At 37.4% G+C, this 18236-nt stretch overlaps 7 protein-coding genes across 7 annotated transcripts; 3 read left to right on the top strand and 4 right to left on the bottom strand.

Annotated features, from left to right (window-relative positions):
- Positions 1-585: 585 nt before the first annotated feature.
- LOC131799239 (galanin receptor 2b-like) lies at positions 586-1601 on the bottom strand. The gene has a single exon (XM_059116950.2). It carries the CDS (start codon positions 1555-1557, stop codon positions 586-588), a length of 972 nt encoding a protein of 323 aa, XP_058972933.2. The 5' UTR covers positions 1558-1601.
- Positions 1602-2523: 922 nt separating this feature from the next.
- On the top strand, positions 2524-4539 carry LOC131799211 (adenosine receptor A1-like). Its single transcript, XM_059116916.2, has 2 exons — positions 2524-2597; positions 2769-4539. Exon 2 carries the CDS (start codon positions 2782-2784, stop codon positions 3745-3747), a length of 966 nt encoding a protein of 321 aa, XP_058972899.1. The 5' UTR covers positions 2524-2597; positions 2769-2781; the 3' UTR covers positions 3748-4539.
- Positions 4540-4561: 22 nt separating this feature from the next.
- Positions 4562-6154, top strand: LOC131799208 (D(5)-like dopamine receptor). The gene has a single exon (XM_059116912.2). It carries the CDS (start codon positions 4562-4564, stop codon positions 5519-5521), a length of 960 nt encoding a protein of 319 aa, XP_058972895.2. The 3' UTR covers positions 5522-6154.
- Positions 6155-6988: 834 nt separating this feature from the next.
- LOC131799224 (QRFP-like peptide receptor) lies at positions 6989-8762 on the top strand. Its single transcript, XM_059116935.2, has one exon. The coding sequence runs from the start codon at positions 7046-7048 to the stop codon at positions 7970-7972; it is 927 nt and encodes a 308-aa protein (XP_058972918.2). The 5' UTR covers positions 6989-7045; the 3' UTR covers positions 7973-8762.
- Positions 8763-9483: 721 nt separating this feature from the next.
- LOC131799240 (somatostatin receptor type 5-like) lies at positions 9484-10647 on the bottom strand. The gene has a single exon (XM_059116951.2). The coding sequence runs from the start codon at positions 10645-10647 to the stop codon at positions 9682-9684; it is 966 nt and encodes a 321-aa protein (XP_058972934.2). The 3' UTR covers positions 9484-9681.
- Positions 10648-11515: 868 nt separating this feature from the next.
- Positions 11516-12466, bottom strand: LOC131799114 (lysophosphatidic acid receptor 3-like). The gene has a single exon (XM_059116783.2). The coding sequence runs from the start codon at positions 12464-12466 to the stop codon at positions 11516-11518; it is 951 nt and encodes a 316-aa protein (XP_058972766.2).
- A 2527-nt stretch (positions 12467-14993) lies between these two features.
- On the bottom strand, positions 14994-16336 carry LOC136283654 (trace amine-associated receptor 9-like). Its single transcript, XM_066172844.1, has one exon. The coding sequence runs from the start codon at positions 16334-16336 to the stop codon at positions 15431-15433; it is 906 nt and encodes a 301-aa protein (XP_066028941.1). The 3' UTR covers positions 14994-15430.
- Between the last annotated feature and the right edge of the window lie 1900 nt (positions 16337-18236).

Raw genomic sequence — 18236 nt, 5'->3', positions numbered from 1 at the left:
GATAGGGTTATCGTTTTTGTTTTGGATGCCAGCAGTTACGATATATTTCATAATACCTTTCTGTAACGAATGCATTCCACAAAAGGATCTTGTAATGTTGATTGTAACAGTCTTGCACATGGCAAATTCTCTCGTTAATCCAATTGTGTATAGTTTTAGAATGACTATGTTTAAGTTGGCAGTGAAGAAATTGTTCAAAAAAGGAGACTGACTTTGATAGTATGTCTTTGAGCCATTCAGGAACCTTGCCAGAAAATTCCTTTGGATCTGGGATCGCGCTGGAAAACTACAATTTCCATGAATATGTTGGGAAATTTTCGAAATGAATACAGAAGTTAGGATTGAAAATGAGCACTAAGAAGTTAAGTTGACCGCCTACTTCAATACAACTGCTGAATTACAACAATAAGAGTGAAACCCAGATTTAATGTGGGTATATTTATTTCATCTCAAGGAGATTTTCGAGGTGAACAATTGATTCTTTAAAACAAAAAAATATTAATAGCGTCTAGAGCAGATAAGTTCGCTGTTTTATGGTTGTTCAATAATATGATCTAGCGAGAGGATAACTCACTTGTACGGAGATTATAATTTTGTTTCAAAGAATGCTTGATCAATGTTTCCCTGTCTGCCTTGATGAGGGAGTGCCACCTTTCGTTTATTTTGATTGACTAAGTCACCATTCTTTTCCCGAATAAGTTTAGAAAAATGCTCTTTGATCTCTGATTTAAACCACGGCATCCTGAAGCTGTAAACCATGGGATTTACGAAGGAGTTCCCGTATTGCATGAACTTGACGAAACGTAGAAAATTATGAGTTCTTTTACTCAAGTTGAATGAACTCCAAGGGTAATAATTTGTGTAATCGAAAGCTAGAGCCACAACAATCGAGGGAAACCAACAGATGAGGGAAAGAACTGTTACAATCAACAACGTTTTTGTTAATTCCTTGTTTTGCTGTGCTCGCCTAAGCTCGTTGACTCCTTCGGGAATGTTATGGCGTGTCTGCAGGTGTGTCAATAGATATCCCATACAAATAAGAATCAACACCACTAGAAAGAAAACAGTCGCAACCATTGCAGTTATTTTGCTAGTTTCAGGAGTGACCGTGAATAATGTGAGGTAAAAAACAGAGACAAATCCAGCAGTAATCCACACAAACACGAAACTGTAGGTATATGTTCTGTTTCTCAGTGCTAGATGTTGGAAAGGCCAACGAATGGCATAGAGACGCTCGTAAGCTATCACTAGTAAATTGAGCAGCGAGGATGCCCCACAAAACACGTCCCAGCTTGTGAAAGTGATAAATTCCCATCGCTGTATATCATTTTCATAGTAACCTCCAGCTACATCTCGTACTTCACAGCTGAGGAAATATGAACTGCTGATTGCCACTAACAGATCAGCGAGAGCCAAATTTACAAGGAGATATGAAGCTCGTTTTAGCTTCGCTCGGTGTTTCCAGAAAACGAAGATTGTAAAACTATTTCCTACAAAAATTGATATGACTTCAAGGGAATAAACCGAACAAAATATAACCACTGCAAAAATTTCCATTTTTGCTTGAAATTGGTATTCGTTTCACAATTTGCTTTAGCAATATTCACATGTACACCCTCTCAGTTTACTGTCTCTCTCTCCATTTATCATTACCAAGTATAAATAACAGATATCTAATAATTAGCAAGTCAAACCAATTCCAGTTTTTAATCAAAATATCTCATGATAACAAACTACGGCACATTTAACAAAAAGCTTCTAAGAAGTTTCCTGATAAATAATGAACCAGAGCTCCAATTAATTAACTTGAAGTAAGTTCGCTTATCATGAATATTGTGATATTTAAGACTTAGAGGACTCCCCTAAAAGTTAGAAGCTCCTGATTTTCTATGCGGGCCGCCCCGCGCATACGGTCCGCCTTGTGCTTTTCACTAGACTGAAAAAGGACCAAGTTGTTTTTGTTGAGTTTATTCCCAGCATATACCTCTATCGTCTTGTTTGAACACATTATATAGTATCTTACAACAATGAACAAGATAATATAAAAAAAATAACGGACAGTCTTTTCACATCAAAACAGTTCTCCAAACATAGCACCGTTAGCGTGAAAAGTTTTTCTCCACTAAACATCCTCAGGTATAATATTAGTTTAAAACAAAAGAACATCAGCGCTATCCGCAAACGCCATTATGGTAAATGTTGTTCTGTTTGTTGTCACTAATGTAACTATTAATTTCAATAACTTTTTTTTTTCTAACCAATTTGAATATGGAAAAAGAAACCGGAAACAAATTTTGCTTACAGCTTTTTTCCTCTATCCTCAGTACTGATTAACATTTTCTTTGCAGGGGATTATATCTTATCAATTAAAAGCGCTCTTTTCAATGCATTATGATCTTCTATGATGTACACTCCTAGATAAACAAATATGAACATGTCATGATTGCAAATAGAACTAAGTTCATTTACATAAAAATAGCGGAATGTTTAATTTGCCGAAAGCAGCTCTCGGTTCGGTCTTATCTAGAACTCAGGACAAGTGAAATGGTTCAGTAGAAAGGGTGGCTCTAATTTCCTCGCACGACATCCCAAGTGAAGTGAGTTTTTTGACCCAGATACGAAACTACATGTCTGATTTAGATTTCAAAACAAATATCCACTTGTGGGCAGACAAGTCTACAACGGAGAAGTGACCCACCTCTTGTTCATCACGAATTGTTAGCTCTTCCTAAAGATTATAAAAGCTATAATCCTCTGCTTTTTTATAGAAGACTGAACAAGATGAATGTCAACGACATCTCAGCGTTGAAAAAGACATTTCCTGTAACCGTGACATTTTGTGTAATTTATCTTCTGGAAGGAGTGTTGATCCTTCTGGGTAATATTTTTACCGTCTTTGTTTTTTGGAAGCGTCGAGCAGAGCTACAACGAACATCGTATCTTCTTGTAAATTTAGCTCTTGCCGATCTTTTGGTGGCAGTCGGCGTTTCACTAAGTTTGAGCAGTCAAGTCAAAATTTTTGTCACCTATGAATTTTCAACGCCAGAGGAGTTTTTAAGCCTTTTCACCTGGGATGTGTTTTGTGAAGGATCTTCGCTGCTTAGTTTACTGGTAATATCTTTGGAGCGCCTCTATGCAGTTCAATGGCCTTTCCGACACCGTACTTTGCGCACCAGCAGCTATATCTACAGCATCGCATTTGTATGGATAACGTCAGTAATCATGTCTGCTACTTTCTTCGCTCTGCTCTACCAAGAAGGTTCCCTCGCTGTCTTTGTTATATGTCCACTCCTTTTTGTTTTTCTGGTGCTCCTCTGTGTTGCAAATATTCTCATTTGCGTTCAGATGCGTAAAAATGTTCCTGAAGGAGTGAACCAAAAGCGAGCCTTGCAAAACAAGAAACTAACTAAGACTTTGTTGATTGTTACAATTCTTTCTCTCATTTTCTGGTTGCCTGGTGTTGTGATGGTGTCTGTTGTTAATGCGTTCGGCCCTGAATGTGCAATCAAAACATATGATGTATATCGCGGCCTTAAGATTTTGCATTTGGCAAATTCTATTGTAAATCCCTTAGTTTATGCATTTCGAATGCCATTATTCAAGTCTGAAATCAAGGAATGCTTTTCTAAAATTTGTCGTACAAATAGAAATCGGATTGAGATTCGTAACCGCGATACAGCAACACAAGTGTGCGATGAAAATGTTCAAGGAGATGGATATTCAGAATGTCACGAAACCAAATTGTAATTTTTTCCCATATGATTTGTCCTCTCGCCTGAGAAGTAAACTGTATTCTGCTGAGTAGCCTTTATTGTGCCAATGATCGGCAGCCTTCCAGAGTTTTATTGTAAGTTAGAAAAATATTAAGAGTGTTGAATCAATGATATACTCCACCAGGACCTTTGTCAGTCGCATAGTCAAGTGAAATGGCGCAGTTTTTAACAGACTGAAGCTCCAACGAACATTCGCTTTCTGAAAAAAAAGGGTGTAACGGCGCTTATGCATCGATCTCGCCACTTTATTTGCACTACAAAGAACACCAAAAAGAATATAGCGCAGCTGTTAATGATTGAAGGACGTTCTAATGGTAAGAAATCTAGATTCACATTTTTATGATCAAACATTACATTTTGTCAGCTGTTGACAAAATAAACGACAATATAAAAGATTGTCATGTACATTAGTGCTATGAACATGCAAAGGATATTTAACTCTTCAACTTTTAGTCAACGATTGTGAAAAATTAGTTTTCCAAAAAAGGGTCTCACAAGTCAGTTGTTTAGGAACATCTCGAAATTCGATTTTCTACAAGCTTAGGATCTGATATTAAATTCTGATGTTGAAAATAAACTCGCCTCTATTAAATTGCAGCTGTCATCAAAACGAGGCAGGTTTAATGACATGAAAATTGTGATGAGGGCCTGATAATAAATTATTTAAATTGCAAATGTCTTATGCTCGGGCATCAACAGCGTGAGTACCGCTTTAACAGTACAATGCCATCGATTTCCACACCCTTTGTAAGAGAACAAAACTCGGCTATTCGGATTCATCTCTGAGGATGAAGACTTCTTTGTCACCAGCGTTTAGCGTAGTATTTTTTTTGGAAGGAGTGTCAATCCTTTTAGGAAATGTTTTTACTATCTTCGTTTTCTGGAAACATCGAGCGGAGTTGAAAAGAACTTCGTATCTTCTTGTGAATTTAGCTGTTGCTGATCTGTTAGTGGCAATCAGCATTTTAATCGTTTTGGGCCGCGAAGTGCAAAACCTGGCTGAAGGCCATAATAATTTGATAAAACGATGGCAATTTACCTTTTTTATGATTTGGGACACGCTATGTGAAACAGCCTCGCTGCTTAATTTACTAGTGATATCACTGGAGCGTCTTTACGCAGTTCGCTGGCCTTTCCGTCATCGCACTTTGATCACTAGAACCTATATCTACAGTCTCGTCTTCGTGTGGGTTACTAGTGTGCTTGTCCCTTCGTTTAATTTTATTTCGTTCGCCTTTGTTGAACATGGCAGAGTGATTCATATCATTGTTATCTTGATTTTCTTAGTCGTGTTAATTCTCATTTGTGTAGGATATTTCCTCATATTCTTGCAAACAACACAGAATATCCCCGACGGATTCCACCAAAGACGCATTCAGCAAAACAAGAAGTTGTGCAAGACTCTCTGTATTGTTACGTTTTTCTCCCTCGTCTGCTGGTTTCCTTCAATCGTCATGCCTCTAGCTATCGATTACACAAAGTACTATACTGCAAATTCATGGAACTTATCGCACTCTTTGCATAACCTTTTTCTTCTTTTCAAGGTCATGCAATACGGAAACTCCCTCGTTAATCCTATAGTCTACAGCTTTCGAATGCCGTTGTTCAAGTCAGAGATCAAGGATTGCTTTATCAAAATTTTTGGGGCAAGGAAAACTATCATCAGTGTAAATCAACAGATAGATGCGCGCCCTAAGCCAAGCAGAAAGAAAATTATTGATTTAGGATTTTACGATACGAAACTATAATGACTTTATACAAGCCAGACGTTTCGTTTAGATTACAGTGAGGTTATTAGATTCTTAAAAAAACCACTTGTGAGCCATATCAGTTTGTAGGATAACAGTAACTCATCTTTTAATCTATTCTGGTTATCCTACGAAAAGCCAGTCCAAGAGACACGCAGAAAGAATGGCTAGAGCAAAAGAATATGTTGGAATATACTATCCTGTAAATAGAGTGACGAGGACTTGTGCGTAAGGACTTGGGATCAAAGCGACACTTTTAGCCTTCAGTCATGGCCATACATCAAGTAAGAAAATTGTTAAATCAAAATATGAAGAGTCACACACTGAGCTAGCTTATCAACACTGAAGTTTATTCCGTGATAACCACACCGGGTTAAACTCATATCTCAGCATATACATCTAACTTGCGCGAAGAATTTGATAGGGGTGTAATGCTATGATCTTCCGCTTTACAGTCTGCACTTCTGGTTCAAGAAGTTCTTGCTTTGTAATTTTTATCGATCTTAAAACTTGATGCAACTTGAACTGAAATGATGAAATATCTTTCAATTCCTAAATCACAATTTGGAATGACATTTTGTATATTTGGACTAACAATGCTGTAAAAGGGTATTAAAACCGGACAGCACCTGTCACGATTGTAATTGCTTGTGCAAAATACACTTGCTTTTATTAAAATAGAGTTCTTTTATTAATATTTACATTAACAAAGGCAATAACATTCAGCCTCAGGAACAAAACCTCTTTTGTATTACATCCCACCTGGTGTTTAGATAATTTTTTTCATCCTTAATGATGTAATTTTATTGTAACTTAGAGAAATATTAACAGTGTTGTATCAGTGCTGTAGTCCACCCGGACCCTTGTTAGTCGCATATTCAAGTGAACTAAATGGCGTAGTTTTTAACAGACTGAGGCTTCAATGAACATTTGCTTTCTGAAAAAAAGGGGTGTAACGGCTCTTATACGTCGATCCCGCCAGTTTATTTGCATTGCTAGAACACCAAAAAGAATATAGCACAGTTGTTAATGATTGAAGGGCGTTCTAATGATAAGAAATCTAAATTTACATTTTTATGATCAAAATTACATTTTGTCTGCTGCTTACAAAATAAACGACAATATAAAAGAATGTCATGTACATTAGTTCTGTGAACACGCAAAGGATATTTGGTTCTTGTACTTTGAGTCAATTATTAAGAAAAATTAGTTTTCCCAAAAAGGGTCTCACGAGTCAGTTGTTTAGGAACATCTCGAAATTCTGTTTTCTACAAGCTTAGGAACTGATCTTGAATTCTGTTGTTAAACATAAACTCGCCTCTATTTAATTGCGACTGCTATAAAATCGAAGCAGGTTTAATGACATAAAATTTGTGATGAGGGTCTCATGATAAATTATTTAGATTGCAAATGTCTTATGCTTGGGCATCAACAGCGTGAGTACCGCTTTAACAGTACAATGCCATCGATTACCACACCCTTTGTAAGCGAACAAAACTCAGCTATTCGGATTCATCTCTGAGGATGAAGACTTCTTTGCCACTTGTGTTTAGTGTAGTATTTTTTTTGGAAGGAGTGTCAATCCTTTTAGGAAATGTTTTTACTATCTTCGTTTTCTGGAAACATCGAGCGGAGTTGAAAAGAACTTCGTATCTTCTTGTGAATTTAGCTGTTGCTGATCTGTTAATGGCAATCAGCATCTTTTTGGGCTTCGAAGTGCTAAACGTGGCTGAAGGCCATAATAATTTGATAAAACGATGGCAATTTACCTTTTTTATGATTTGGGACACGCTGTGTGGAACAACCTCGCTGCTTAATTTACTAGTGATATCACTGGAGCGTCTTTACGCAGTTCGCTGGCCTTTCCGTCATCGCACTTTGAGCACTAGAACCTATATCTACAGTCTCGTCTTCGTTTGGGTTACTGGTGTACTTATCCCTTCGTTTCATTCCATTTCGTTCGCCTTTGTTGAACATAGCAGAGTGATTTATATTATTGCTATCTTGATTGTCTTAGTCGTGTTAATTCTCATTTGTGTAGGATATTTCCTCATATTCTTGCAAACAACACAGAATATCCCCGACGGATTCCACCAAAGACGTATTCAGCAAAACAAGAAGTTGAGCAAGACTCTCTGTATTGTTACGTTTTTCTCCCTCGTCTGCTGGTCTCCTTTTATCGTCATGGCTCTAGCTATCGAAAATTCATTGAACTTATTTCACTCTAATCTTGTTCTACTTTTCAAGGTCATGCAATACGGGAACTCCCTCGTTAATCCTATAGTCTACGGCTTTCGAATGCCGTTGTTCAAGTCAGAGATCAAGGATTGCTTTATCAAAATTTTTGGGGCAAGGAAAACTATCATCAGTGTAAATCAACAGATAGATGCGCGCCCTAAGCCAAGCAGAAAGAAAATTATTGATTTAGGATTTTACGATACGAAACTATAATGACTTTATACAAGCCAGACGTTTCGTTTAGATTACAGTGAGGTTACTAGATTCTTAAAAAAACCACTTGTGAGTCATATCAGTTTGTAGGATAACAGTAACTCATCTTTTAATCTATTCTGGTTATCCAACGAAAAGCCAGTCCAAGAGACACGCAGAAAGAATGGCTAGAGCAAAAGAATATGTTGGAATATACTATCCTGTAAATAGAGTGACGGGGACTTGTGCGTAAGGACTTGGGATCAAAGCGACACTTTTAGCCTTCAGTCATGGCCATACATCAAGTAAGAAAATTGTTAAATCAAAATATGAAGAGTCACACACTGAGCTAGCTTATCAACACTGAAGTTTATTCCGTGATAACCACACCGGGTTAAACTCATATCTCAGCATATACATCTAAGTTACGCGAAGAATTTGATGGGGGTGTGAGGCTATGATCTTCCGCTCTACAGTCTGCGCTTCTGGTTCAAGAAATTCTTGCTTTATAATTTTTATCGATCTTAAAACTTGATGCAACTTGAACTGAATTGATGAAATTTCTGTCAATTCTTAACTCAAAATTTGGAACGACATTTTGTTTATTTGGACTAACACTGCTATAAAAGGTATTAAAACAGGACAGAACCTGTCCTAACTGTAATTGCTTGTGCAAAATACACTTGCTTTTATTAAAATAGAGTTCCTTTATTAGTATTTACATTTACAAAGGCAACAACATTCAGCCTCAGGAACAAAACCTCTTTTGTGTTCCATCCCACCTGGCGTTTAGATAATTTTTTTCATCCTTAATGATGTAGTAACAACTAGGTCGTAATTCATGACCTATCTAAGACAGATGTAGATTTTAACTCGAAATATATAAATACATATATATATATATATATATATTTTTTTTTTTTTTTGCGCCTTGTACTCTTGCCGGTTTTAAATCATACTTAATTGGTAACGTTAGACAGCGGTTTTTTCTTCAGCAGAGCCTTTCCAATATTTCCGCGATGTTCCTTCTTTCTTCAGATCTAAAATAGATGAGTTCTTGGCAATACTACACGGAGCAAAGTACATCGCGGTTTCCATTGCATAAAGCGAACGGGAGTTTACTACTCCTCCTCGAGGGATACCAATCCATCAAATGTCACCCCCTCCCCAGATTGTTCTTCTTGTATTTAATTATATTTGTGGCTGTATAGATGCACTGTAGAACTTAAGTGTCCTCCTGCCCACGAATAAAACGCACTGAACCTTCAGGACTGAAACCTCTTATTTTTCACCTGATGTGCAGCCTGGGAATCATTTGGCCACTGAGTCTGTACGATCCCACAATAAATGTGACACAAAAGTCGCGAGTCGCCGAGCCCACAAAATCAAAAGAAAACCGACAAGCAACAAACCTGTGGGTCCAAAAGACAACTTAAAATCAGTGGTGGGAGCTCCGTCGTGATTTGATATCTTACGAGTTTTATCTTGAATTTCCTAGCTAATAATTTACAATTCGTGTTAATTATCTCCATCCAAAAGTTAGCTCCATTGAGTCATATTCCCCTTAGTGCTATCGAGTGGGGGAGGAGAAATATGTGAAATTGTCACTTGTAGTTTGAAAGACCACACTTCATCACAAATTAAATCTGCCACGGCAGTATTAGTTATGAATAACTGATAGGCGAATCCGTTCGCCATCAAATCTAAGTACTTCTCCTAGAACTGAAAAGTTATAGCTTAGCATTATAGTTATGTGAATTAGTGATGTCCACATTTGTTCGTTGTGCGGAAACTCTGACTCTATCTTGATAAGGATTTTTGTTGCCATCAAATTCCTTCGAAGAAAAAAACTTAGAGCAGCATTTTTGAAGCTCTAATTTGAACATGGGTAACCGAAAGGCATAAAGTATAGGATTTACCATGGAATTCGAGTATTGTAAAGTTTTTACAATTAGTAAAGTGTAGTATGAGGGGTTACTGGCTACATCTTCAATTAAAGACCATCCAAATACAGCGGTACAATATATTATTATAGGTAGCCAACAGAAAACAGAAACAAGAGTTACAATTAACAACGTGTTAGTTAGTTTCTTGTTTTGCTGCGCTCGAATTCCGGGAATATTCTGACGCGTTTGTTGGCGAATGAGTACGTACGAGGCACAGGTGATCGCTAAGGAAAAAGATGTCACTAATGCCACAATTATGGAAGAGGCTTTGGAAAGACCAATCGCTTCATTGTGGAAAAAAACTGAGAGAAAATCAAAAATGAACATTATTCCCGCCAGTATCCACACAAATGCAACGCTGTAGATATAACTTCTGATGCTCATCGTGCGGTGACGGAAAGGCCATCGAATTGCATAAAGACGTTCTAATGTCATTGCTAGTAAACTGATTAGTGCAACGAATGCAGAGAAAGAATCAAACCCATTGGTAATGATGAACTTCCGAAACCTGGATTGCTTGTGTGAAGCCAGATGTTGTATTCCGTTAGCAGCAACATGCAAAACGCTGATTCCCACTAAAAGATCAGCGAAGGCTAAGTTCAACAGGAGATACGAAGTTCGTTTTAACTCGCCCCGATGTTTCCAAAACACAAAGATGGTTGAAATGTTACCCAGAAGGATAAAAAATGCCACTAGGAAGTAAATCACACTAAAGGTGCATGTCACTATAGTGGCAGAGGAAATTTCCATTAGTAAAAATCTTTCCTGGTTCTCTTCCGTCAAACGAATGATCCAATAAATTCTGTGCTGTGCGTTTTTTCAAGCTTGGCTTGATTTTGACAAAAACAGCAATCGCTCCTTTCAGTCATGGACAGTATTTATAAAGTTGGAGTTATCAATCTTCCAAACAAGTCGAGCGGGCCAAATTTGCATGTTCTTAAATAAATAGGTTCTTCTTTACGAAAATGAAACCTACCCGAAAATGATTTCAAATAGTCACAGGTGATTTGATCACATTTAATGAATGTGATTATATTCAAATCAACCTGGTCGAAAAATGAAATTGCAACGTTTTGAAATCGAATTAGGTAAACCGAGGAACAAATAACGTGTTAGGCCGTTTATTTTTTTTAACACAAACAGCTTCCAAAAAGGTATTTACGGAAAAGTTGCCCCATTGTAAATTGTAAATTTAAAAACTAAAAACCATGCAATTACACGCCACGGGAAAAAAACATTTGGTGCAAAAACAAGCATTGCTACATTTATCACGAACTTAATTACAAAAGAAATCTCATGAGAGAAATCAATTGATAAACATGTTTTCATTCATCAAGTCAAAAGAAATCTTTATTTTTCTTGCTATTTCGCCTGAACAAACATGTCTAAAATAAATTTAATTTATAAAAATTTGCATGCAAGAGACAATTTTTATGCAATAGAAGAAGGGTAACAGGTATCCAGTCAGCTTTCATCCTCTCATACCTCAATTCTATTATGGAAATAACGGGAAATAATAATTTTCCTCGCATATCATCTAATTCTCCTTATCAGCGGATGTCAGTTCCAAAATTAATGCTCGGTTTTTGCAAAACATTTTACAGGGTATATTCCCTGTTTACAGTCTTGTCTCAAAATTCTGTAAAGTTACTTCTTTTTTTTTCCTATGAGCTGTTGCATCTAACTCTTTTGCACGACTTGTATCATGACTTCGTTTCTTCTTGGGCGAGATTTTAGAAAATATTTCCACGATTTTCCTCTTAATCAGTGGCATTCGAAATGCGTAGACGATCGGGTCTACAACAGAATTTAAATATTGAAACATTTTCGCAAGTAGGATAACTCTAAGTCTACTAATGTGGGTTGTCATCACATCGTCAGTTAAATAAGTGCAAATCGATAAGACAATTCCCGGCAGCCAACATATGATTGATAGTCCTGTTACAATACACAAAGTCTTCGTCAATTTTTTGTTCTGCTGGTCTCGTCTGTCGTTGAAACCTTCGGGATTATTCCGACGTGTTTGCCTAGAGATGAACATGTATGCCGCAATGATGACAACCAACGCAGAAACAGCTATTAGGACTAATGTTAAGGGACAAGCAACCCCTAACTGGAAATAGTTATAGATTGTCTCGAGGTATAAAAAAACACAACCTGCCGCAGTTAGCCATATAAATAAAATAGTGACGATATAACTTCTAGCGTTTAATATACGGTGACGGAAAGGCCAGCGAACTGCAAAGAGACGCTCCAAGGCTACTACTAGTAAACTAAGCAGCGAGGCCATCCCAAAAAAGGCGTCCAAAGTAAGGATAATGATAAACAACCAATCATCCTGAATTACTCTCTTTGTGGTGAGATATTTTATTCCGCTGCCAACGAGAAATGAAATGTCGACTGTAACTAAGAGATCAGCGACAGCCAAATTTACCAGGAGATATGAAGTTCTTTTCAGTTCAGCGCGATGTTTCCAGAAAGCAAAGATGGAAAAAATGTTTCCCGCGAGGATGAACACTCCTTCAAGGAAAAAAATTACGGCAAAAATCACTATAGTAGAAATTTCCATATCATAGGCAGAGGGAAGGGCAGTCACCTTCGCAGTCGTTGTTTGGTCTCGTCATGCAACGTTTTCTCCCTTACTGCAAGTGGATCTTACGGCGAGTATTGTTCCAATGCATTAGTATTTCTAACGAAAAAAAATAATAATCAAAAAGAGGAATAGAAACCTTTGTTAAGGAGTGCATGAATTTCTACCAGGTGATAATAAACGTCCAATTGAGTCTCCTACATGTCCTATTATTGTTAATTTTCCCTTTCCCCCTTTTTCCTCAGACTAACAAAGAACATGCATACAATGGAACTAAAATAATAATTTCATATGAGTTTGAATTATGTTTAAACACCTAGGGCTGTTTTTGAGCATTTCAAATGACCTTTTTCTGATTAAAGTTGAGAATAGTGATCAAAATGAATCATATTCATATTCTCTTACACCACAGGAAATCTCTTCATTGTTAATGAGTTTTTTCAATTTCCAAATTCTATATTGATATATAACGGGTGAATTTGTATTGACTTGTGCAATTGCTTTTCATGACAGAGAAAAGACAGGAACATTGCTTCGAAAAAGAGGCACTGAACACCTGCTATTCGCCTCTTGTTTGAGTAATAATCGCAAGGCTCTCTAATTAGAACCTTCATAGTGCCGCGATGACAATTTCCCTCGCCTAAACGTGTGATGACCACAAATTCCCTGTTCTAACCTATAAAAATCATCACCTATGGTGAATACCCATTCAGATAACACGCTTAAGGGACCCCACCCTTCCCCCTATGGGGTGTACATTTTACTTTGTAGAACGCAGTGTAAATGAGGTCATGACAAATGTGCCGATCATTTGGCGTATACGTTTTATTGATGATTTCCGATTTCAAGAACAACTTTAGAATCAATGTAAATATGTTCTTACGGCAGATTACAGGCTCTACTTGAAACGAATGAAGTTGTATTTATCCATTTCCTCTGTGTTCTTGTACTCTAAATAGTCTCCTCAAAGATTCCCTGAATATGGGCATTCTGAAACTATATGTAACTGGATTCACTGCTGAGTTAGCGAGATGTAGAACTCTCCCTGTCAGCATCACTGGTGCCGAGATACAAACAGGACAAAAATCACCCAGTGTGTACAAAATTAGACCTGGCAGCCAACAGACAAGCGACAATCCTATGACGAGTAACAACGTTTGGGAAAGTTTCTTGTTTCTTTCCAAATAACTCCTGTTTTGATTGCAAGAGTACGGATGCGTGCGTTTCAAGTACTTGCATATAGTCAGGTAGCCTGTACAAACAAGACTTATAGAGAGAAGATAAACTACATTTACAGCCATGGTTGAGGGCATTTTATCGGACGCAGAGAAAACTGGTATCAAAAAGATCAATGATGTGCCCATCCCAGCGGTCCAGGCGAAGGTAATGGCGCCAAAATAAACTCTTAGGCTCACTGTTCGGTGGCGAATTGGCCTCAGAACGGAGAAAGCTCGCTCAATTGATATAAGAGCGAGGCAACAACTTGATGAAGAAGAGAAAAAAATTGTTAAAGACGTCGTGATGAAGTTTACCAGAGGAATCAGGGTATCTTTGTGAAAAGACACGCTGAAAAGGTTTGGAACCTGTCCAGAAGCGAGTGATATTAATTCCCATACGCCTACCAGAAGATCAGAAACTGCGAGGTTGATTAACAGATACGAGGTTTGTCGCAAAGTAAGCCTCTTCTGCCAAAAAACAAAAATAGCAAATGCATTTCCAATGCAAATGACAAAAGCCTCGACTGAGAGTAGAAGACAAAATAGCATGAAGAGTGTTTGAGGCATTTGTGCTCTGACTGTGGTCGGAATTCGCCGAACTTATGACCGGGTACTACCTTTAAAAAGCTAAATTAACTTATATGAGTTCGACATTTCTATACCTTGATTGAAAATTAAAAATAAATGAGTCGTGCGAACAATTGTTTGTTCTTGCAGAGAGACTACTACTGTTGTGGACCTGTTTTACTGGATGCAAATTTATCTTAGACTAAGATAAAATAAGCAAGGCTGAATTTTGATTGGTCAAGACTTGAACTTCATTACAGTCATTTTGTATAGTTATGGTTGGGTTTTTAATTTTTTAATTAAATATGGCATGCATGAGAAAATAATAACAAGACAGTTTAATGACAAGAAAACTAAGTTGATAAAGAGATGTAGAAAATGAAAGACATGCTAAGATCTTTGTACAAGCTCTCCCTCTATTTTCCTTTCATGTCCCCTGTTAAGATATATAGCAAAATTTTCTTTTTACACATTCTCATGACTAGCTAAATTGATTTAAAATATCTGCAAAACATTGCAACTTGCTAATTTTGGCACTTGTTAATCATTCTAAGGTGCAGCAGGAAAGCTTTATGCTTTTTAGAGAGGTTTGTAGACGCCTCCTATAACTTTCATCAGAAGCTTTTTTGCGTTCCTACATGTTTTTGTCGTCGTTGTTTTTCAACATAACTTTGTAATAAATATAATATAGACTTATTCCGCCATATGTAACCTTTCTTTTCTGGTTTTTTTTTAACTGTTAAGTTTTTGTTTTTTTCTTTGAATTGCAAGCAATTACTCAGTAACGTCTGCCTTATTTCTCACGTTCTTGAATTAGTTACTTTTTGCTGACTGCGCGAACAAGTTTAAGTTAATCATGACATCTTAAAGATCTTTACGTTATATATTAAACAAAGTTGCATTTCAAAAAAATTATAATTCAGCAGGGAGTTTTCAATATACACATGATAATCTAAACTATTACTTCTCTGCGTCCTATCCACGTTCTCTCAGTTCTAACCTGATTAAGTTTTTATGTATGTAGACTTCTGCTTGCTACTTTCTAAAACCTTGCTTTGGAATCATACATGATCTTTCATTTGCAGACCCTCCCGCTCGTAGAAAACAGAGAGCATCAGTCGAACGTCTTTTTTATACAAATTCATCTCAGACCTGCTTGCTAAAGATGGCTATTAAAACATTCTAATTGACCAGACTGAACTGTATTCTCGCTCGTGATACATCTAAAGCGTCTAATTTTGTTCAGGAATTTTTTCATCTCTTCTCTAAACATAGGCATACGATAACTGTAGACAACTGGGTTAACTATAGAATTCGACAGATGTAATACCCTTGTACTGGAGACAATTTGTAGTCTAACTAATGCTTCAGAACAAGGGTTGCAGTTTACTTGAACGCCGGAAACCACGATGGCGGGGACCCAAAGTAGGAGAGACAAAGTTGTAACTATGACCAATGTACGGGATAGTTTCATATTTTGTTCCTCTGTGTGACGATTGTAAGCATCGAGTGACAGCACAGTTTTGTTCATTCGGGTGCGAATCGCCCTGTACGATGCAACAAAAATGGCTAACGAACAAAGCAGTGCTAATTCGGTGGGGATGTTAGCTTCTTTACCAATTACATCTAATGAGACCAGTGTGTAGATTACTCCAATAGTTATTCCAGCAATCCAAGCTAAAGCAATGTTCACGATGTAAAATTTTGTACTTATGGTTAGATGACGATATGGCCAGAGTACTGCATAAACACGCTCTAAAGATATTCCCACCAAGCAGAATAACGACGAACACGAAAATGAAATCTGAAATGCGGAGAATGGCTCGTCGTAAATGATCGCCTTCACAGTCATTTTCCGAAATGAGAGGAAAATTATTTCTAACAATGCTGTAGCGCCTATGAGAAAATCCGTCACAGCCAGATTTATCAAAAGAAAAGCAGTTCTTTTTAAGCAGAGTTTTCGTTGAACAAATACATAAATGGTAAAAGCGTTACCAGCTAATATCACTAATGCCTGGATGATATTGATGACGGAAAAAAATAAGGCAGTTGTCGAGGCTGACATGGCTCCCAAAACCGGATCAATTTCAGAATAGAATCTTTGACACAACTCAGCCTTGACCGTTAACTAACAACGAACCTCCAGCCGATCGCAACGGAAACTTTGAGGTTATACGAAGCACAGAGCCCCCAATTTGAATTTTATATGTTGGGACACCGCACTGCGTCATGGATAAATAACACATGCGCCGGAAGAGGAGCTATACACATTACAAGCTATATGTTCGCCTAAAATGGTATTTTTTTTAAAGAAAGATGAGCAGTTTGACCACTTTAAAACTGATTTTGTCTCTGTCTGATTCGCCTTCAGCACAGTGCATGTAAGCTGATTGACTGAATGAAACAACGCCAATTTCTAAAACAATTTAGCATAAAGTGAAATCTTTTCAGGACTTGATCACGAAAATTTCAGAATAAAACCCCTGTCGGCTTTTCATCAACCATTCGATCTGTTTTTATTTGCATGATTTCTCCGCACTGTTGGATAATCAAGAAACAAGAGTGAAATAATCGAATGAGTAATGAAAAAGGTTCATACCATAAAAGGCTAATAGGTTTCAAAGTAAAAAAAAAAAGGGGAAGGCGTGAAAGACTTCTCCTTGTCATATTTTAGGCAAAATGTTTTCCTCTTTAATTAATACGTTTTTTAAGATTTGATGATTTAGAAGCGAGTAAATCGACAAAGAGGAAATTATTTGAACTTATCTGGAAGCAGATCACATTAAAAGCAGATTAATTACTTATCTATTAAATTGCACGTCCAGAGAAATGAAAGTACAAATTTCCTAATGAGTTGTTTCCTTCCGCGAAAACGTCCCTCAGGCTCCGCTGAATACATAGAGAAATAATAACTGTTTTCTGGATTTCACCGATAATTACTACGTCTATGTACTTCACTTTTAGATTTGAGATGTTGGTCAGCCTAGAGCCTGGTTTCATTTTCCCAAGTACGGCTGTCATATTTGTTGAACGTTTCTGGCGAAAAATAAACTTGGGTAATATTGAATTACATTGACATCGATTAGCTCAGTGCATTTGCTGTATAAGTAATTTACGAATGTTGAAGATTCTCTTTCTTAAACATAAAGAGGATGGTACAGTCCTTAACTATAGGGAATTTCATTGAAATCCAGCATTGCTACTGGTTTGGACAGATCGTTTGGGCTTTTTACACCAGCCTTTCAACTTCTCCTGTTGTTCCGTGTCCTTCTCGGTTTTAACTTACTGAGTGGCTCTTTAAAGATAGGCATCCTAAAGCTATAAATAACTGGATTTACGAACGAGCTCGCTATATTAAAAAGTGTTGTAGCATAGAGAGCACCCATAGATATATAACATTTACATACGGCGTTCACAAAGTATAGAATGCTCCCCGGCAGCCAACAAACACAAGAGGCAGCTGTTACGATGCACAAAGTCTTCGATAGTTTTATGTTTTGTTCGACGTTATTTCGACTATTTCGATTGATGGCCGGGACATCTCTGGAATAAAGTTTATTCCGAATGCTCCAATAGCTGCCGCAGATTATGGCCAGAGCGGAAAATATCATAGAGCAAATAATGTACCGTGAGATTTCATGACTCCACATTTTGGCTGTATCTAATAAAAGTACTGCACCCACGAATCCGCCGATAACCCAAACGGTGACAATACACCAAATGTACGATTTGTTCGAGGCGAGCCGATGGCGAAGAGGACAAACCACAGCATACGCACGTTCCAATGAGATAAGAACAAGAAAAAACAAGGACGAACACGAAAACATAGTAGGAATTATCGCCGAAAAATCATCTTGGTTTGATACGAGGACTTCGTCTGTTTTATTTCCTTGAAAGTGCCTATGGATTACTCCTGTTCCAATGACGATTGGTTTAATAGCGCCAACAAGGAGGTCAGCAATGGC

This window comes from Pocillopora verrucosa, chromosome 10, assembly GCF_036669915.1.
Source record: "Pocillopora verrucosa isolate sample1 chromosome 10, ASM3666991v2, whole genome shotgun sequence".
NCBI lineage: Eukaryota > Metazoa > Cnidaria > Anthozoa > Scleractinia > Pocilloporidae > Pocillopora > Pocillopora verrucosa.
This window is presented reverse-complemented; position numbering and strand designations above follow the sequence as displayed.

Bases quoted from the DNA above. Each gene is read 5' to 3' on its own strand.
- LOC136283654 (XM_066172844.1), bottom strand. From the start codon at position 16,336: ATGTCAGCCTCGACAACTGCCTTATTTTTTTCCGTCATCAATATCATC.
- LOC131799211 (XM_059116916.2), top strand. From the start codon at position 2,782: ATGAATGTCAACGACATCTCAGCGTTGAAAAAGACATTTCCTGTAACC.
- LOC131799224 (XM_059116935.2), top strand. From the start codon at position 7,046: ATGAAGACTTCTTTGCCACTTGTGTTTAGTGTAGTATTTTTTTTGGAA.
- LOC131799208 (XM_059116912.2), top strand. From the start codon at position 4,562: ATGAAGACTTCTTTGTCACCAGCGTTTAGCGTAGTATTTTTTTTGGAA.
- LOC131799240 (XM_059116951.2), bottom strand. From the start codon at position 10,647: ATGGAAATTTCCTCTGCCACTATAGTGACATGCACCTTTAGTGTGATT.
- LOC131799239 (XM_059116950.2), bottom strand. From the start codon at position 1,557: ATGGAAATTTTTGCAGTGGTTATATTTTGTTCGGTTTATTCCCTTGAA.
- LOC131799114 (XM_059116783.2), bottom strand. From the start codon at position 12,466: ATGGAAATTTCTACTATAGTGATTTTTGCCGTAATTTTTTTCCTTGAA.